The following is a 20000-nucleotide window of genomic DNA, read 5'->3' on the forward strand; positions in this document are numbered from 1 at the left end:
TTCAATCCCCTTAAACAGCTTGCGAGTGCTGAGCAAGCCGTATTAATCGTCGAGTATGACATTCGCTTAATATGAAAGGCGTAGAGGCGTTAACACGTTGTTCACACTCGTCTGTAGTGGATCAGTTTTCTCTGGTAGCCCAGATGCACACCATTAATTTGCGGATGTGAACATCTTACTGCTTTGCTGCCGCTAAATATTCAAGAGGACATGAGCAGGTTGGCAACCTCGCCCGGAATGTTACCCTTAATGAACTGTCGCCTGACACTTTGCATGTCAGGGGTTGCCGTTCTGGGCTCAGAGGGTGAGCATCCCCATGAGAAAATGTAATTGTTAGTGAGCTGTGTCTGACCAATTCACAGGGAAAGCATGCACATATGATGCATTCCTGTCTTGCTTCCAGGAAGCATAGGCACTAGTTTGATGGTTGTTTCTAATTTCAAACAGGTCAATCAACTCAACAAAACCCAAGCGCGCAAATAATTGGGCAGTATGTAAGGTAGCCTCAAGGCAGGCCTCCTCAGAATCCTGCAGGTAAAAGAATTATCAATATAACTCAAAAAATTAAGTCCGTATAGGGTGCGTAGGGTGGAAAAAAATGAGTATAACACCCTGGTAAAGATGCAAGGACTACCTGTCAGTCCCATGGGTAGGGCCCAAAAACGGAACAGAAGACCCCTCGGTGCAAACTTCAGATATTTTCTGAAGGTAGGCAATATAGTAATGGAATTGATGAAATTGGGTAGGTCTGCAGAGGACATAAAACACCCAGGTTTCATCAACCTTATGGTACATGCTAGAGTAACCATCTTGAACTTACAGTAGGTCAATGCTTGATTTAAAAACTTCAAATTGAAAATAACACTATGAAACCCAGGTTCCTCTTTTGGTCATAGGACTATGGGAGAAACAATTTCTCCTGTTTCCGACTGACATCGAAGGGAAACTTTAACTTTCTTTCCCTTAATAACCGCCTCAACATTGGATAGGACGGCAAAAAGCGAGACACATAAAGCTCTCGACAAAGCTTAACAGCTTTTAAACGACAACTTGTGAAAGGTCAATTTTTCCTCGTTGCACTTTCCTGAGTCTGAGCCAGATGCAGCTGTGGAAGCACAGAAATTTATTTTCACTAACATATGGGGACTCGGGTCTCAAGATTTTCAGACTTACTGGGTGCGTTATGGTCTTGATTGTGAACCAAAGGTAATCATGAAGTACGAAAGTGTCACAGGTGAGAAAGTGTACTCATCAGGGTTTTTGGGTCGACCCCAAGTTCCCATTCCTTGGTTGTTCTCCCAATGGCCTTGCGGGCAAAGACACTGTTGTCGAGATTAAAACTTCGAAAATATTCAAACAGTACAGTGTACAGACAGTCACATCTTCCACCTCACCAGTTGCCAATAGTGTTCTCAGTAGACACTGCCCTAAAGCAGAGATCGGAAAGTGTGTTCTGAAGCATTCACATGCTTATTACTACTAGTGTCAACAAATCCTTCTTGTGACTGGTATCAAGTATTGTGATTTTATTCTGCATGCTGCAAGTGGTTCCGGTTCAGTGGAAAGGATCCCAAGAGATGATCCCCTCATCAAAAAGATTTTGTCTTATCTCACAAGTTTGTGGACTCTTGTTATTGCCCCCGAGATATTTGAAATGCGTGTCCCAAGGGATCTCAAACCATTTGTTTTACCTGAGCCTGTTGAGAATTTGGATTCTTTCAAACCTCCTTTGGTATAACCTGTCGACACCATGGAACCTGAAGACCCTGAATCACCTGTTGGTGGAATGGAGGCTGAGGACCCTACCACATATATGTCTTCAGCATCACCAGTTGGTGGAATGGAACCCAAGGAGATGACTCTTTGGAATCTTTTTCATCCCCAACATCTGCATCGCCTGCTTTGTTAGAATCTATCGGCCAGTCCACTCGCACCTTTCCTGATGGGAGCTTATATTCCCAACAGGAAATTACTGCTACAGAAGCTCTACTTCTCTCAGTCACTGGTCCTGCTTACAACATGAAATGATCAAGAGCTGTCTATTTTTCCATGGGGTGGACTTACCAGTACTGGAATTACTCTTACCAATAATTGCCCTTTGGATAATTGGCTTACTATTTTCCAATCCCTCATCAAATCAAACAAGGTGAAGCTTGAGGACCTTCCAGAATCAGGTCACACAATAGGAAAAGCTTTTCAGGCTCACAGATGCTGGCTTTTATGCAGTTGCAAAGTTACTGATATTGCAGTCTCTACCACAGCGACAGCCAGGTAAATTTTTTTGTGGAAAATACATTTAAAAAATGTAACTGGTGTCTTAAGTTATGTTGCTTTGTTTTATTTTGCAGTTGTGGCTGGTACCTTGGACATGTATGGCAATGAGGGAGAGACTTCTTCCTAATGCTTCTTCGCCCCTTCCTGACAAGTGTCACTACTACAACTTGCTGCCTAGATACTTGCCCGTCACAAGTTAACACAGTCCAGTCATTGTCAGTTATAATGCAACAGCCCTTTACGTCCATCCATAACAATGTGTTTCTGGATGCCCTTGATGACTGGCAGTACCCACCAGATTCCCAGTGTGGAAGGAAATTTTCCAACAAGCCTTCCATTGGAACCCCCTTCACCTAGGATGTTACCATAGATGAAGATGGTAATGCATTGGGTAAGGGTGAGCATTTGAAATTTGAAATCATTCCTTGTGTTTTCAGTTGACTTGCTGAGCAGAAGAGGTCATCTTAAACTCTCAAACCCACCACTTTCGATTTCATTGTTTGGAAAAAGATTTGAACTGTATGGGGCAACACTTTGGAATGGAGGCCAGTATATTTGTATCTTTTACTTTAAGAACAACTGGTACATGTATGATGGGTTGAAGGAATAAGTGATGGGGAAAACTCTCACGGCGATTGGCTGAGCTGAGATTATTCCCCACCACTGACGTAAAAGCTCTTTGAAAATAAATGCTGGCACACTTAATACTGCCTTGTTCTGAGGCACAATGCTCTTGGCTAATATTTGCATTAAACTGTGATTTATAGGTTGCAAATTAGCCTTAAGGCAGAAAAAAAATCGCTTAATTAAGGAATTTTTCTTATCTACAGTGTTGTAATCTCCAGGGTACAAAGGGTAAAAGAAATTATCTTGCCAAAAAGTTGTTTTGTAAGCAAAAAAATTTGAGATTATTTTTTTACATACTGTATGGAAGGATTATTTCTTATGGAAAATAGTAATCTGCTTAGGTCTTTTCTTTTTTTTTTTTTTCAAATATATTCATCTTACACTGTGTTATATCCATTCTTTGTTCTGGTGTTTGGAATGAAAACTTTTCTGATAATTATATATTCTGGTACTTCCACATATTTTATCCTTCTTTTCAAATAACAGAGTCATGGGACCCACTTCACAAAATTAGTACGTAAAATTTCGTAATGCTAGAGTTTAAGAGTTAGTGTATTAAGTAAACAAATTAGTAAAGTAATTCACTGAGACTACGTGGAATTTCTTTTGTTCTAGTCCAAGAGCATGTTAACCTTCCTGTGTATAAAAAAATGGTCGTCAATATTACAGAATGAAAATTGCATGAAAAGTTTCCTGTACAGCTTTGTGTAGCATCTTTTGTCCAAAGATTAATAGAAACATATTTCAAATATCGCTGCTCAACCAGATGCACTCATCATTGTAAGGTAAAAGTTAATTACAGCCATTGGAAAGCCCTCCAAAAACGATTGATGTAATGCCTTAAAATGTTCATCTCAGAAAAGAACTTGGTAACCTCTCTTTTTTATCTCTGGGAAGTAATCAGCGGCCTGGGCCTAAACTCTACAAAGTCGAAAGATGATGTGGGAGTGGATTAAGAGCTACCTTGAATTTTTGAAAATTTAAGATAGCTTTCAATCTGCTATGACTTTGCACACAATTTTATCTTGCATTGTTGATTACTTTCAGTTCCAACAATAAAAAATGGTGGTCCCCAAGTTTGTTTTTGGGTTATAAAGCATTTGATGAATATAGCTCAGAAAATGTCCATTCACCTCTTATGGGAGCCTTATAGGTTGCCTCCACCCGTCCCTTTTACCACTCTCCATCCCTGATGGAAATTCTACACTCATGTGAAAGGAATAGATAATTTTATTCTTTATAGTCACACAATTAAATTCCTCCTTGATCAATCAGTCGTCAAAGAACTGTTCTGGACTGAATATCTATTTACAAAGAACAGCCTTAAAATTCACAAGACATGCAGCAACTACTACCATTTGAGTTGCAAGAGGAGCAAGAGACAAAGGTATTTTTCTACCAATAAGTTTAAACTGCTTAAGCCGTTCATTAAAACATTCCACATGAATCCTGGCCTTTGTAATACGGCGTTTCCAGTTCCTCTGCAACACTGAGACTTTTCCGGCCTTTCAGAAATGATGGAATTTTCAGTTCCAGTTCAGGGGGATTTAAGAGCTACCGCACAGTGAAACCACGATCAGCCAATACCAAATCGAATGGTTTCAGGTGTTTTATCAACCCACTTTCTTTGAAGATTTGGACATCATCAATATCCCCCTCAAACAAATCAGAAACAAAGCATGCCCCACCATTGGGGGTTACAGCAATAAGGCACTTGAATGTGTTTGTGGGTTTGTATGAAGTCAAAGTATTCACCTGTCTGGCAAAATCCCTGGAGCATTCTTCTCTAAACTCAGTACAGTCAACAATGCAACTTTTTTATTCATTGTCTCGAAAACTTTGGGGAGGAACCTTGTTAGCTGAGCTCTTTGTGGAAACATAAATTTCTGCATATCTCTAAATATCACATACATCAGCTGAATAAATGTGGTGAAAATTTTCCGCACATAGGAATGGTCAATTTTCCTTTCTGAGGTACTGAGAAGAGCTGCCAGAGTTTTGAAAGTGAATCTCTCCTCAGTCTCAGAAGGCAGATAAATAGTTTTTCCCTTGAAGAAAAATCACTTTTTGGACCAGTTCGTGCATTTTCAATTGCAGGGCAATCTTTACCGGTCCAATAGTGAATGGTCTCCAAAGGGCAGACATCGTCAAGAAAATGTGCAAAACCTCGAACTGTGGAGGCGAGAGGCCATTAAAGTGTTTCATAGGACCAGGATCTTACGAAACTATCTAGTAAGACAGCGTACTTACTATTTCGGGGGGCTGGAGTTTTGTCGTGGATGTTTCGTTCCTCAACATCATGGTCTCGACCTTTGCGGACAACTCATATTTGGAATATAAGGTCTGAGAACCTTGATCACAAACCAGCTTTCCTGAGTGATCCTCATATACGTGTGAAACAAAATCGCAGTCCTGACCAACTGGAGATTCATCGATCGTCGATTTTGATTCGAGTGACTCGAAAATGCCATTCCCACAGTTCTCGCCACGGGCTCCACTCTTGATTTCGGGGTCTTTCTCTTTGGAGCACGTGCTCGACGTGTTTGTGCTGGCGATAGATTTGCCTTCAGTGGATCAGGAAATTCAGCTGTGGGACCTTTTTCTCCTGGCCAGTGAAGAGCACAAATATATGTATTTCTGGTTATTTTTTTTACGGTAAAGAATTCCCGCGAACACGCCACCAGCCAACGCGTACACTTCTCGACGGATGTCTTGCGAAGGTTTTGGAAACGGTATAGAGACTTTCTTCCCCGATTCCTTCAACTCTCTGAGTGATTTCGGCAATTTATCCGGACATCTTGAGTCTGATTTACCCCAACAACAGTGTTTGGTACTAACCATTTTTTTGGTCCTCTTGGTGGCTAGCTACACGAATTTACCATATTTTTCTCTTTCCTCCTTCCCTACAACCTCGTTCCCAGGGTTTCTCTTCTCTGCCTCCTAATGTCGTGGAGGCAGAGAAGAGAAACCCTGGGAACGAGGTTGCCTTCCCTATTGCTGCACTCGCTCACACATTCGCTTTGAGCCGATCGTAATATTTGTCTGAGTCTGTGCGGGGGGTCTAAATGACAAGATCTATTTTTAGTAATAGTGCAAAGCGCCTCGCACCATTCATAGTGGACATCCGAGACTTCTCCTCTGTATTAACCGCTAGGCCGTCGAATCAGCAACTGAAATAGGCTAGATATTTTTTTCTACCAATGAGTTTAAGATATTTCCAAGCATTCAGAACAGCCACCATATCTCACAAGGGTAAATGACATAAAGTGGGACACAAGTTATATGGCCGCCGTAAAAGAAGAAGTTAGAAGGTGGTTAAATTTATCTGAAGAAGAATGAAAATGCTTTGGGTCTCCAGAGCAACAAAAGCAAAAATTGTTTGCAAGAGATGGGTTCTTGATTCTGAAGGAAAAATCGCCATATATTGTACGAGGTTTACTTACGTCGCTATACAAAATAAAAGCCTTCAAAATGGCTTCAGCTGATCAATAGATTATGAAACCCTTTTCCTGACTTTCAAAAGTTTTGTTTTTACTTGCTTTTGATTATTACGAATTCGAAGTAAGCAAAAGATAGCGCAAATAACTAAGCCGCTAAAGTTAAAAGTCAACGATACATCATGTATGTTTCAGTTCTTTTATTCCTTAGAAGATAATTCAACATTGTTGCCCCTTGCCCTCCTAAGGAGATTCATCAATGAACAATGTCCTTCCAAAGAGCTCTGAGAGAGAAAAGTAGAATTGGTTATCATGCTCAGTATGCCTAACCCCAACCTTAATGCTAACCATTTAAAATCAGTGCCTAAACGTAACAACCATTGAGGTTTTATAAATACTCATGAAAAATTTAAGCTGCACTAAGTTCATCCACTCACCACTAGGACCTATTTACTTACGGTCAATATATATATTACACGTACTTGTTAATAATTGAAGGGTTTCCGTCGATGTTTCCTACTTTCAAATTCAACCTAGTTTAAAATAAAATGACCTTGGTTGAAATTAAATTAACCTGAATTTAAATTCAACAGTAACATTGATTTTTAATTTGCTTAGTTATTTGCTGTAATTTTTCCTTACTTCGAATTAATAACATCTATTTATACATTCGTGTCACCGCACTCTTCCAAAAATTGGTTTACGGAGTCAGTAGCGGGCTGATTTGGATGATAGATTGCGTGGTCAACATTTAACCATTATCCTGCGAAATCACGCGGAATATCGCCTGATACTTAGTCGACGAGGCCTTACGCCGAGTTGGCTAAGATCAGGCGATATTCCGCAAGTCTAGATTGAGCAGGATAATTGTTTTATTATTCAATACATTGATGACAAAGCACAATTTTCTAAGGTTATTGGGAAAAAAAGCTGGAAAAACTACTATTTTTCTCCGCGACACACAAAATTACGTATATCGCAGGATATACATTTAGTACGCGCGACGAATATTGAGCGCGCTATGACTATATTTGGACATTATCACAATGTGTTGGATAACAAAATTTATTGTATTACAGCGTGGCAGATCAAACGAAAATAATAAACAAATAATTAAACGACGCATTGCCGATTCATAATGAGGCTTGATTTCTTTCGGCGTTAGCAGTCTTCAGCTCTCCGAAACAAGTTGCAGAATGGAAGCAATCTCATGGCCGAAATTGGCACATAAATTTGCCTCCGGGTGGTATTTACTGGTGTAAGACTGATTTCTCTCATTTCTAATTTAGTTTGTGTTTGTGATATCGCTAATGGTCTTATATCGACTGCTACGGGCGCCTGTAGATGCTCATATCTAAAACACGCTCGCCCACGAAAAAAGTGCATTTTGACTCCACTACCCAATCAGACACAACACGACTAATTAGCTCAATCACAATACAACTTTGTAGATACATAGGCATGTAGGACAGCAAGCGCCACAAGCCGGTTTATTTTTCTTACGATATGCATACAAACTCCGCTCCAGCATACCAACACGTTAGCATGCGTGATGTTACTGACCACCTAAAAACTTGTTAAAGGAAAAGTACACTGGGCACCAGCCGGATACGAAAACCTAAAACCCTTCGGGAATGAGGGAACGTATTCTGCAAACCCTATGCAAGTGCCACTACCCCATGGAGGCTAAGGGGAAAAGTTCACAACAACAAAAAAATAGACGTTGAAAGGTGAACCTAGACTGATTCAAATCCCCAACGGTTCACTATTTGTACGACAAATTACGCATAATCCCCACCAAACAACCGGACCCAGTCCTCAGGTCCGTGCCGGCAAAATATCCATTTCTGCCAATTTCGCAGGCTACAACTGTCAGAAATTGCATATTTGAATATGCAGATAAAAAATGCACTATATAAATACTGTATCATTCCTATCACCATACTGTCATCATCGACTTTTTTGCTGACTTACTTGCTGAATCTTCTCGAACAAAATTTATTTAAGGCCATTCTGTGGATATTCAAGTCGACTGACGATAGGCAGCAACCTGAGCACATGACAGAACATCCTAGCCAAAGATATGAAATGCCAGTTTTCAGTTCACATGTTTTAAGAGTTTTATCCGTTTTTTAATTGGAAAAAAAAAGGTGTTAGCTGAGGTAGGTTAATTGCTGCTGAAAGGTGCAGCTGACATTTCACTTCTGTCTTGAGGCGTTCGCCCTTCACCAACAAATACGTCCAGGTGAAAAAGACAGTTGGTGGCGTCGGTATGGCAACTGTTACTGCATTCTCAACCACTTGGAAACGAGTCGTTACAGCTTTCAATGGACACGATTCAGCCAAACTACAGCTTAATTAAGGATATTAGCATTTAAATGCAGAGTTTATATCGTTCTGCTGGTGTTTGTTAGGAACAGAGAGAGATGCAGGAAGCAAAGACCAAGATCATCAGGCAACTGCGTGTTGTTTCTTTTTTAATGATTAATATGGAAAATATTATGCCATTCTGATTGGCTAAATAGAATTGCAGTTTTCTACTTTAGAAAAGGGAAAATTCAGTGCAAAAAGAAGTAATAAACCAAGCATTCTGATTGATCAATGACCAAACAAAGTCAGACTATAGCCAATCAAATGCGAACCCTCGATTGGGCAATTTTAGCGTGATTGTGTGATTGAGTGATACGCGAGCGGTGCTTCTGCTTAAACACCCCGAATTTTTTCATGTATATTATTAATAAGTAATTACATGATTTTTCTCGTGCAATTTAGAATAAATAAGAACTTGTAAATTTTCTCAAAGACTACAAATAACATCTTCCACAAGTGATAAAAATAGATGATAAAATCTCATTACAAAGCTCTCAAAAAAGAAACGACAGTTTTCAATTTACAAAACATGTTTCGACATTCTCATGTCATCTTCAGTTGCAAATGAGCTTTTAACGGTTATACATTTGAATCTATATTAAGGTATGTTAGAAATAACGCGTCAAAACTTGCGTACAATTTGATTATGAAATACGAAATGCACGGAAAACAAAAATAGCGCGCATAACAAATTATAAAATAAAAGACAAAAGGAACAACGTATTTCATATTCAGATTGTACGAAAGTTTTGAAGCGTTATTTGTAACGTACCTTAATATAAATTCAAATTTACAACCGTTAAAAGCTCATTTTCAACTGAAGATGACATGAGAATGTCGAAACATATTTTGTAAATTGAAAACCGACCTCAGTCAGTCTAAGCATTTTGTCAAATGATCACTATGTGTAGAAAATTATAAAACTTACGCTTGAGCCTAAATGTACCGCGATTACATGTACAAGACGGGGCAACTCTACAGAACCATAAACCGTCATCGAATTCAAGAAAGTTTTTTGTCTTAAAACGCTTATTTCTCGAAAACTAACTCGGTGACCCCCAGTTGCTTTAAAGTAATAAGTAACAGACTAAGATAAAACACTCTGCAAAGTTTAAAAAAATTCTCCGGAGAGGATTCAGAGCCACCCTCACAATTGGAGAATTTTGAGGTGGCTCTGAATCCGCCACAGAGAATTTGTTTGAACTTATTTGTGAAGATTTTTATCTTACCTGGCTAATCACTTTCCAGCGATAGCAAATAGTGGTCAGTGAGTTCGTTTTTGAAGTATTGGCGTTGAACGACAAAATAAAGGGCTTTTTACGCAGCGCTTTTGTTTTCATGGTGACATATTACATCACTTGAATGAGTACATCTTAAGCAATTCTTTGCTTGCATCCACGTAATGAGACAGCCATGTTGGTGTACAAAACAAATTCCCAAAAGACATTTTACTGAATTGTTTTGTACACCAAAAAGGCCGCTGTGACGTCAGATGCAAACCATCAATTATTGATGTTTCGTTTAGTACCATAACATTGTCGTTACGTGAAACGGTGTTGTAGAGTTAATTTTTCTAATAAATTGTCGAAACAGTTTGATCCACATTAAACTGACAACTGCACTTTAGAATTGCCTATGAGCATTCGCTCGTGCAATGAGCCACATCCATTCGTTTGGTCGGAAATGACTAGGGGATACCCTCTTCTCTCCTTGGTCAGTAATAGATAGATTACAAATACACAAGCTGAATTCCCGAGTTATGAGTAGTTTATTGCAACTACCTTTGGCATTACATAAAAATCGATGCCCTACATTTAAGTCTCTCTATTCGATCTACATTCAATTTATACAATTCACCTCTCTCTGCAGCATGTACCAAACAAAGCAATGGCTTTTCAATCTTTTGGCTTTGACTAGCGTGCTTGCATGTACTCTTGGTTACTGTCAAAGATGAATACTCTTGATTACTGGCAAAGGTGAATGCTGTAAAAAACGGCATTTCATTGAACTATCACAAAAATACTTGCGTTATAATTATTCAAAGCGAAAGGATAAAGAATGTCTTCGAAACACAAGAACTAAATCAGTCTCTCTCTAAACTGCGCAAAAGCACGCGTGATATGTTTGAGCCTTTTCCCTGACCGTTTTTGCAAGAGAAAATCTTGCAAACGATGTTTATAAATTTTAAAACTAGCCTCCAATAGTTAAAACGTAAGAAGACGACCTGTACCTTAGACTGCTCGGTGTTTTAAACCTTAATTAATACACGAACAACTTGATAATGACTTACAGAAAAGCAAATCATAAGATAACATAAACTGGAAAAGCTACTCTGGAGTCAACTATTTTCATGCGTAAATACTAATGATCATTAATTTCTCAGTTTTGATTAAAATGTCAAACGAGCTTTGGTTGCACAGTTCCAGTGAATTGACATTCCGCAGCATTGTAACTGTGAAATGCTCTTTGGAATTATCTCTTTTTGTGTATGCTATATCGTCCATTGTGCTTGGTGGCATAAGAGATATTACTGAGTTCATTGATAGCTGGTGCTTAACATAAAAAGAACACTGAAGTGAAATGTCACAGTGAAACTCCATCACTTCTTTTTATAAATATGCAAACGCTTTGCAAAGTGCTAAGCAACCGAAAAGAGCGCTGTTTTGACACCATTCACCTTGAGTCCTGTCTTGGTCTCCACTCTTCACTTGCAATAAACTCTAAAATATTGTCGCTGGTTTTCAAAGCGAAAGGATATGTTTGCTTGTACACAGGTGATATCCAAGTACACATCTCCTTTAGTCGTAATGGCAATTGTAAATAGGCGTCTACTTTCCTTTCCGACCTTCCTTTTTGCCATTCAGTGATTCTCTTCGCTTTCCTCATTAAATGTGCCATGTGATGTGAGCTCAGACACGCAAGGTTTTCTTTTAATTATTTGATCTGATCTATGAAGTTGATCGAATGTGACCAATGCCTAAATTTTCTTCGGTTTTTTGTCATGTCATGACATAACAAAAACTGTCTCGCTTTTCGCTCTTTAATGATCAAAGAATCTGACGACTGATCTTTTTTTACCGAACTCCGGGCATGTCCATCTCTTCTTCAGTTACTTGAAGCTTAATTAAAACGGCCAAGCTTTTGTGAGACGGGCGTCATTCAGACGGTGTAGCTTCTAAATGATGGACATTTTAGGCTCTCCAAGAAAACGTCATCAACTAAATTCAGACCTTGTCTTACAAACGCTGGAGATCAAAACAGTTTTGTCTGTGCATGTTTTCAGAAGAATTTGAAGATAAAGAATGGCTGACAAAACACTTAGAATGAATTGACTCGTGACCATAAGGGACATGTGGTCCAAAACTAATTTTTCCGAGCTGCCAATATCTGTCACAGTATCTCAATGGCAATATGCTCATAAAGTGAGAAAGTTTGTGCTTGAATACCGATAAGGCCTTAGGACATCAATGACGTCAGGGACAAATTCAATGCCAAATCACCGCCTTCTTTATTAGGATTGAACTCTCCTCTACATTTTGGACACTCGGTATTCAGGGCATGTCCAGAATATTCCACCACCTTTGATTCGGAATGGCATTTGGGACACTTGTATGTAGCCTCCTGCAGTCCTTTGACAAAGTACTCAAAATGAATTGACTCATGATCATAAGGGAGATGTTGTCCAAAAACAATTTTTCCGAGCTGCCAAAAAGCAAAAAGTAAGGCTGTGTCTGTCACATTATCACCATAGCCATATGCTGTAAACTGAGAAAGTTTGTGGTGGACATCATAGTTTTACGCTCGCCACGAAAACGTCATCACATGAATTCAGATCTTGTCATACACACACTGGAGATTAAAACGGTTTTGTCTGTGAACTGGTTTTCAGAAGAATTGAAGACCAAGGATGCCTGACAAAAGGCTTAGAATGAACTGACTATAATGACCATAAGGGACATGTTGTCCAAAACCAAGTTTTCCGAGCTGCCAAAAAGCAGAAAGTAAGGCTATGTCTGGCTATGTCTGTCACATTATCACTATAGCAATATGCTCATAAACTGAGAAAGTTTGTGCTTGAACACAGATAAGCTCTAGATCTTAGCATATCAATGACGTCAGGTACAAATTCCATGCCAAATCACCATCTTCTTCATTGGGATTGAACGTTCTTCTGCATTTTGGACACTTGGCATTCAGGGCATGTCCAGAATATTCCTCCACCTTTGATACGGCATCGCATTTGGGACACTTGTATGTAGCCTCCTGCAGTCCTTTAAGTCTTTTCATCAACTTGTCAGCAACTTGGGCACCATGCTGCTTATAAGCTTTCTTCTCCTCTTCCATCAAGTCATTCAAATCCCAGTAGACATCAACAAATTTTAGCCCAAGGACATCTGCATCCTGAACTCTGAAGAACCCACCATCAGCGAAGTCCTCTCCACATGGATTCATCAAACGTAAACTCTGTGCATCGTAACTTGTAAGAACAACTGCATGTCCACCAGGCCAATTTCCTGAGTCCGTCTTTGAATTTAGGTACGACTTTGTCAGGATTCCTTTCCTATTTTCTTCATAGAACTGATCGAACCGATCCCACTGGGCTTCAGTCAGGTAGAAAGTGGCAACCACTGGTCTTTTTTCGGAAATGGCCTGGATGGCCTGAACAACATTAACACTTTTACATTTCAGGCGATATTCTGGACACACCTCTCTCAGATGTTGGAGAGGGAAAGCTGCTTCTTCCCCATATTTAGTTATCAACTTCTTTCTCAACTCGTGCAAATCTGGATACCCGCCAACTCGTCCTATAATGCGTTTCATTGCGAGGTGCATAACGGCTGCAGCTGCATGTGCATAACAGGTATCTTTGTCGTGTTCTGTCGGCTTAAAACGTTTATTTGTGTTATTGATGTAGAGATCTAGATCAAGGTCTGAAAGTACATCCGACAGAGCATCTTGACTGAGGACAGCGCGCTTAGCCACGTCACAAACATCTTTAATGATATCTGGATGGTTCACTTGAAAGAAGAGTCTGGTTTCATTGTTTGAGAAGTCAATCTCCCATCCTCTTTTGTCAAAAAAGGTGCGTGGTATTTCCTGAGTTTTGATGATGGAGCTAATTCCGAACATGAACTTTGCTGGTTCCTCCCAGGTTACGCTTCGACTGCCATATAAGCGACGAGGATTGGATATCTCCTCACGTGTTATAAAACAGCTTACAATTTTGACTCCCAATCTGGACAACTCTTGGAGATGAGAGTGTGTTTCCCCTTTTCCATCACTTGGATCCCCATCAGATAGGATGAATAGAATTTTCTCATGATTTGCGAATTCTGAATGGGAAAACAGCTTCACGGAGTGTTTTATAGCTCTGAATAATGGACTTCCTCCATAAATGTAGGGTTCAACTGTTTCCGTCAACGCATCAACCCGTTCATCAGTTACTTCTTGATCGCCAACACTGTCATGCAGTATTTCGGACGCTGTTTGAACGCTCTTAATTGCCGCTTTGTTGACAGCCACCATTCTAAATTCCTCCAAGAGTTGTTTTCCCTTTTCTATTACTTCTTTGACTGACTCTTCTGTTGCCGATTCTTGAATATCCGGTCTCACTAGACCCACCCGACTCAGTAAACCTGCGAAGCGATATACTCCCTCCTTCACGAGGCTACGTACCCCCATTACGATTTCACGGCATTCTATGGGCAGGATCTGGTAAACAAACCTCCTGGTAAACTCAGGATTTCCTTGCAAAAAGTAGAGCATCACAGCAGCAGTGGTATCATCAAAGACAGAGAGCAATAAGTTCATGTGTGCCCAAGTACGAACTCTCGGTGCTCCTTCTTTTTCGAGAATGTCCAAAATCTCATTTATAATTTGCCTTAGCGGGATTTTCCTTGACTTCAGAGCTTCTATAAAGAGTGTTTCCTCGTTTGCGTGAGCAAGAGTGCCGAGCAAATCAAAGACCTCCCGAGAAAGAAATCTACTTCCAAAGGCCAAAGCAAAGGTTTGATTTGAAGATGGCACATCATGCTTGATTAGTTCGTCTATCACTTGAAATAAAGACCTCGCCCAAGGTCCACCATCTGCTTCCACCTCCGTGTCACCAATACTATTCCTCATGGAGCCGGACACGTCCACCAGAATGCCCACCAGGTACGACATGCTTCCTGTATCAGTCAAAACGAAAAAAGAATATTATTATTATTATTATTATCTCATGGCGTTAACGCTCTGGCAGATGTTATACCGCGAGCCATAACCAATGACCAAAGGTCCTTTGGGTCATTCCCTCTTGTTTAGTTTTCCAGAACCTTTCTTAGGATCCTTGCTGTTCCTACAAATGCTGTTTTCTACAAGTGTCCTTTTTTGATAGCAATCCCTAGCTTCGTAAGCCATCCATCTAACCTTTTACTTACTCCTCCAAGTGCACCAACAACTATCGGTACGACTTCTACATGTCTGATTCCCCCTAAATTCTTAATTTCTCTCTTTAGCTCCTGGTACTTCTCCAGCTTTTCACCTTCCTTCTCATGCACTCTGTGGTCCCACGGTGACGCAATATCCACAATGATTACTTTATTATTTTCCTTTTCCACAACAATAATGTCTGGTTTTCTGGCTGCAATGGTATGGTCGCACTGGATGGACATGTCCCACAAGATCTTAAAACTTTCGTTTTCCACAACCCTTTCTGGTTGGTGCTCATACCATTTCTCACTTCTGTCTATACCATACTTACAACAGAGTTATTATTATTATTATTATTATTATTATTATTACTATTATTATTATTATTATTATTATTAGGCGTTCTACCTCTTTCTTTTCCGATATCTCATCCTTATGTTTCTTACATGTAATGAAAGTGTTTGAAATAAAATGCGCGACGCTTTGCTCGACAATTCGATTGACAGGTTTGACAAGTTTTCGTTTTTGACCAATCAACAGCAACCCAATACAAGCGCGCGAAACCTGGACGCTCGCTCGCTGAATAGTGACGTAAGATAGTTCGTCACGCGATGAAGCGAGTTTTAAGTCGAGCTTTGCGTTTCTTCTATTTTCCGACTGGGATGAACAATAAATCTGTTATTGGACGATTTAGTGTGTAAAATCGTAGGTTATTTTTACTCGATTCTTGCATTTTGACTCGCCCTACGAGTTCGCCAAAATACAGCGAGACTCGAGAAAGTATCCCACGATACTACACACGCTAAATCCTCCAATAAGACGAAAGTTCGGGAGCTTGGGGCTTGTTTACGAACAAAATCGAGAACAGAACTTCCTCGTAAAGCAATACGTAAGCGACTATCATACCTCGGACAGGACGGGATCTCTGTTACTGGAACATCAACATCAGCTGTTCAATTAAATCGTAACTCAAATGAATGAGTAAATCAAATGGGTAAATGGGAATTTTACATTTGCAACATGTGACAGGAAAAAAAATTCTCAGAACCTTGCAGGTGATCAGTGTGTTCCGCTTAGGACACAAAATGATTAAAAAACATCTGAACCTGTGCAAATTTTACTCTTAAAGTCAAGACTGGCAAAAAACAATGTATAAGTGAAAATCTTAATGTTGTCGTGGAAACTTGAACACATAATCTGCCAATTTTCACTCGCTATGCAGAATGTGGCCTTGGAAATTTCTAGAAAACATGTTCCTTCCAACAGTTCGCATCAAAAAAACTGTTCAAAAACTGACCCTAGCAGTGGCTCCGACCGCACAAACTTGAAACTACATGCAGTGTATTTAAATACACTTCTATATCAAGTCAAAAGGGAGGAAGAAAAGCACTTTTGTTACGCAATTTTTGTACCAAATCGATACATCTAATTGGCCATTTTTTAAAGCTAATAACTGTGAAATTTATTCACTCGCCACATTCGTGGACTAGAGTTTCTGAGAACAAATGTAGAAGACCTTTGTCGTTTTGTTCGTAATTCGTACGAATATGAAAATTAGTTTTTCAGCTCTTGTTTAGGGGTACAGGACTTTAAAACTGATTTCGGCTGGTTTTTTTAAAAGAAATTTCTCCCTCAATCATCCAGAGGAAACTGTCTTCCTCGTTATATATTAAGCATATTACAAATTGCTAAGACAACCGAAAGCAAATTCAAACATTTAGTAAGAGAATTTTACTTGCATGACTTGGCATTTTCTGATACTGCTAGTGGTCGTTTTCATGCGGGAAAGACAAGCGTTACCTGTTTATTACAATCTATTTGCAATGCACCGGAAAATTTTCTCCTGACGACTCGAAGGTGATGCGTGCTTGGAACATAAAAAGGTACAAGAACATAATTTACAACAACGGAACAAGTTAACTGGCCGTTCCAATAAGAATGCCACAGGCTGCGACGACAAGACTTTTTGATAAAAGTTGATGCTGCTCACAACAATTTAACCATTTCCACGATGCTGTCAGGCCAGTTTTCACAAGCAATGTTGCGTTGGTGGGGATGTAAATGCCCGAAAAAACAATGAACGAATTTGTGTCAAATATCATCGTGATTTTAGCGTGCCAGGCAAGGATTGTAAAAAATAAACATGGCTTCAATACAGCAATCATTTCATTTGCTCACTGCTTCCGCTATCTGTGCTATTTTTCCTCATAATTGAAGTGTTTTCATGGTTTTAGTCTTTTATGAAAAATGTATGTTAGAAAAGGTAACGATGCAAAGAACTCCGCAATTTGCAGATTTCTCTTTGTTATCGAAAGAACCCAGCTAAATGCAGCGCATGCGTAGTAAGTTAAAAAAAATGTGATTGAATGCGGAATAGCTTTCTCGGAAATACACTTATTTCTCGAGAACCACACGTTAGAATTTAACTAAATTTGGCACGAAAATACTGTAAGAAGCAAGTAGCTGGAGTATTAAAATAAACCGGACTTTAACACAGGAAATTCTAGATATTCCAGTGAACCTTCAACAAGGGATAATTAAAGATCCCTCTGTCGAATTGTTATCGATTAGAAATAGTGTTAACTTGTGAGCATCGTTACAAGCTTGGTGCATGCAAATTATAAAGAAAATCTAACGACCAGATTTTCTGCAAATAAACAAAACTGATTTTGAAAGCCTGTTTATGTTTTTCACGCTGCCATGGCAACGGCTTATACACCAGCTTTAATAACTATCAAAAAACCGAAGTTTGTGTTGTTAACTTGCTTACTACTATTTTTGGTGACCAAAGGATTAAGCGTTTTAGAGAAAAAAGTAAATGAATAGTTATAAAAAACTGTGTTCAGCCACCTTAAACTGACCCAGTCTTTGTCCTAAGACTTGGCAATTGCTCAATCTGCTGGAATTTTAAACCAACTAAACCTTTGCAAACTTGTAAAATTGAGATTCTCATATGCAGTTAATTCAAAGTCAGCTGATATCGAGGCTATAGTAGGTATTGAAACAAAGGGATTCGAATGGTTTAGCAAACCACCTGATGGCATAAACCATTTCGAAGATAACATGGTTTTTGTATTGCCACTTCAGGCTTCCCTCTTGGGCTTTACCTTGTGTTATTTGATGTCGTTACCCGGCGAGCGTTGATCATCAAGAAAAAGAGGACGTAATCTGTGTTTTGGGGAGCTATTTTAGTATTCTTTGAAATTCGTCCTTTCTTGGAATAAGTCAGCATATTACGACATAAGCCAAGGAAGATAAATGTTCGTTGTAGCTCGAGTTTTAAAGCAATGGATTCTTAAACCTTTTAATTGCTTCCATGTGAAAGGGGGTCACCCCGCCATTACGCATAACTGTTTGCCCGATCAATAAATGTCTTCACTGTTATGTTTACAGACGAAAGATCAAGATCTTGGGGCTTGTTTACGAGAATTGAGAACAGAACTGGCAACTAAAGCAATAAGTAAGCAACTTTTACTGGACTTGACATTTTCCTCGGACAAGACGGGATCTGTTTACTGGAACTGCAACATCTGTGTTTCAGTTGTACTGTAAGTCAAATGCATTGGGTGAATGGGGATTTTGCTTTCGCAACGGACCGGAAAACATTTCTGAGAACCTAACAGGTGATGTGCTCCGCTTGTAGAGGATACTATTGTAAATGATTACAAAGCATCTGAACCAGTGCAAATCATGGTTACTCTTAAAAGTCAAGACTAGCGAAAAAGAAGGTGTAATTTAAAATCTTAAAGTTGTCGTGGAAACTTGAACACATAATCTGCAAGTTTTTACTCCCCATGCAGAACGTGGCGTTGGATATTTCCAGAAAACATAAACTGTAGAACGCAGTATCATTACTTTCTTCTGCCTTATATGATTTCAAATAGGCTACTGAAAGAATCTTACCGTTTTCTTCCTTCCACCAGTCTGCGTCAAAAAAAAACTGTTCAAAAACAGCGGCTCCGTCCACGCTACTTCTGCTTCGATATGTAGTTTTATTTAAAAACAGCTCTATGTTGACTCGGGCGAAGCTATGCAAAAGAGATGTACAAGAGCACTTTTGTTTTGCAATTTTTAACTGATTGGCTATTTGTTAGAGCCAATAACTGTGAAATTTATTCACTTGCCACATTCGTGAAATAACTTCTCAAAAAAAAAGGGGCATTGTAATTTGATTTCTTTTAATTTTCTGAGAAAATGTATCAAAGACCGTTGTCCTTTTATTCGTAATCCCTACGAAAATGAGTAAAAGTCAAAGGAAAATTAATATCTGATTTTTTCAGTTCATGTTTAGGGGTACAGGACTTTAAAACTGATTTCAGCTCGTTTCGTTTAAAGAATTTTATCCCACAATCATCCAAACGAAACGGTTGAGTGAGAACAGTATTGTCTTCCTCGTTCATGCTTGTAAATTTTGGAGTCAAATTTGGCCAACTTTGAAGTGCCGCGCGAGACCTGGGGTACAGTAAAAACTCCAACTTGGCCGACCATTTTCAAAAATGAAATACAAAATATTATATCCCAAGGATTATTTCTGAAATGTAATCGACATGCCAGGATGAAACTTCCTGCAAAGTTTAAAAAATGCTGTGGAGCAGATTCAGAGCCACCTTAAATAATTGAAAATTTAAGATCGCTCTGAATCTACTCCACAGAATTCTTTTAAACTTTGCAGAGAGTTTTATCTTGGCCTGCTGATTACAGATATGAGCAACTAAAGCTAAAATATAGGGTGTTTTTGCAAGGCTTTCTTATTACCATGGTAACTTGTTACGTCACAAAAATGACTGCATCTTGTTAAGCAATAATTGATGTTTTACATGGTACCATAACATTGCTGTTACGTGATAAAGTATTGTAGTGTCAATCCTTCTAATAACAAGG

General features: G+C 39.2%; 2 protein-coding genes across 5 annotated transcripts in view; both read right to left on the reverse strand.

Moving 5' to 3' along the window:
* Positions 1-6243: 6243 nt before the first annotated feature.
* Positions 6244-10707, reverse strand: LOC138036128 (uncharacterized). The gene is made up of 4 exons (XM_068882485.1): positions 10566-10707; positions 8313-8409; positions 6821-6871; positions 6244-6622 (listed from the first exon to the last, which is right to left on the reverse strand). The coding sequence occupies exons 1-4, from the start codon at positions 10705-10707 to the stop codon at positions 6595-6597; spliced, it is 318 nt and encodes a 105-aa protein (XP_068738586.1). The 3' UTR covers positions 6244-6594.
* Positions 10465-20000, reverse strand: part of LOC138036127 (uncharacterized) — a 30843-nt gene continuing 21307 nt past the window's right edge. For 2 of the 4 annotated variants that reach the window (XM_068882481.1, XM_068882482.1), the window contains 2 exons: positions 16026-16068; positions 12338-14878 (listed from right to left, as the gene is read on the reverse strand). In XM_068882481.1, the coding sequence (XP_068738582.1) occupies positions 12807-14873 (2067 nt within the window). In that variant the 5' untranslated portion in view covers positions 14874-14878; positions 16026-16068 and the 3' untranslated portion in view covers positions 12338-12806. Of the gene's footprint in view, positions 14879-16025; positions 16069-20000 lie in introns of all 4 variants that reach the window. The other 2 variants (XM_068882484.1, XM_068882483.1) reach the window with 2 other exon arrangements.

This window comes from Montipora capricornis, unplaced genomic scaffold (assembly GCF_036669925.1).
Source record: "Montipora capricornis isolate CH-2021 unplaced genomic scaffold, ASM3666992v2 scaffold_461, whole genome shotgun sequence".
Classification (NCBI taxonomy): domain Eukaryota; kingdom Metazoa; phylum Cnidaria; class Anthozoa; order Scleractinia; family Acroporidae; genus Montipora; species Montipora capricornis.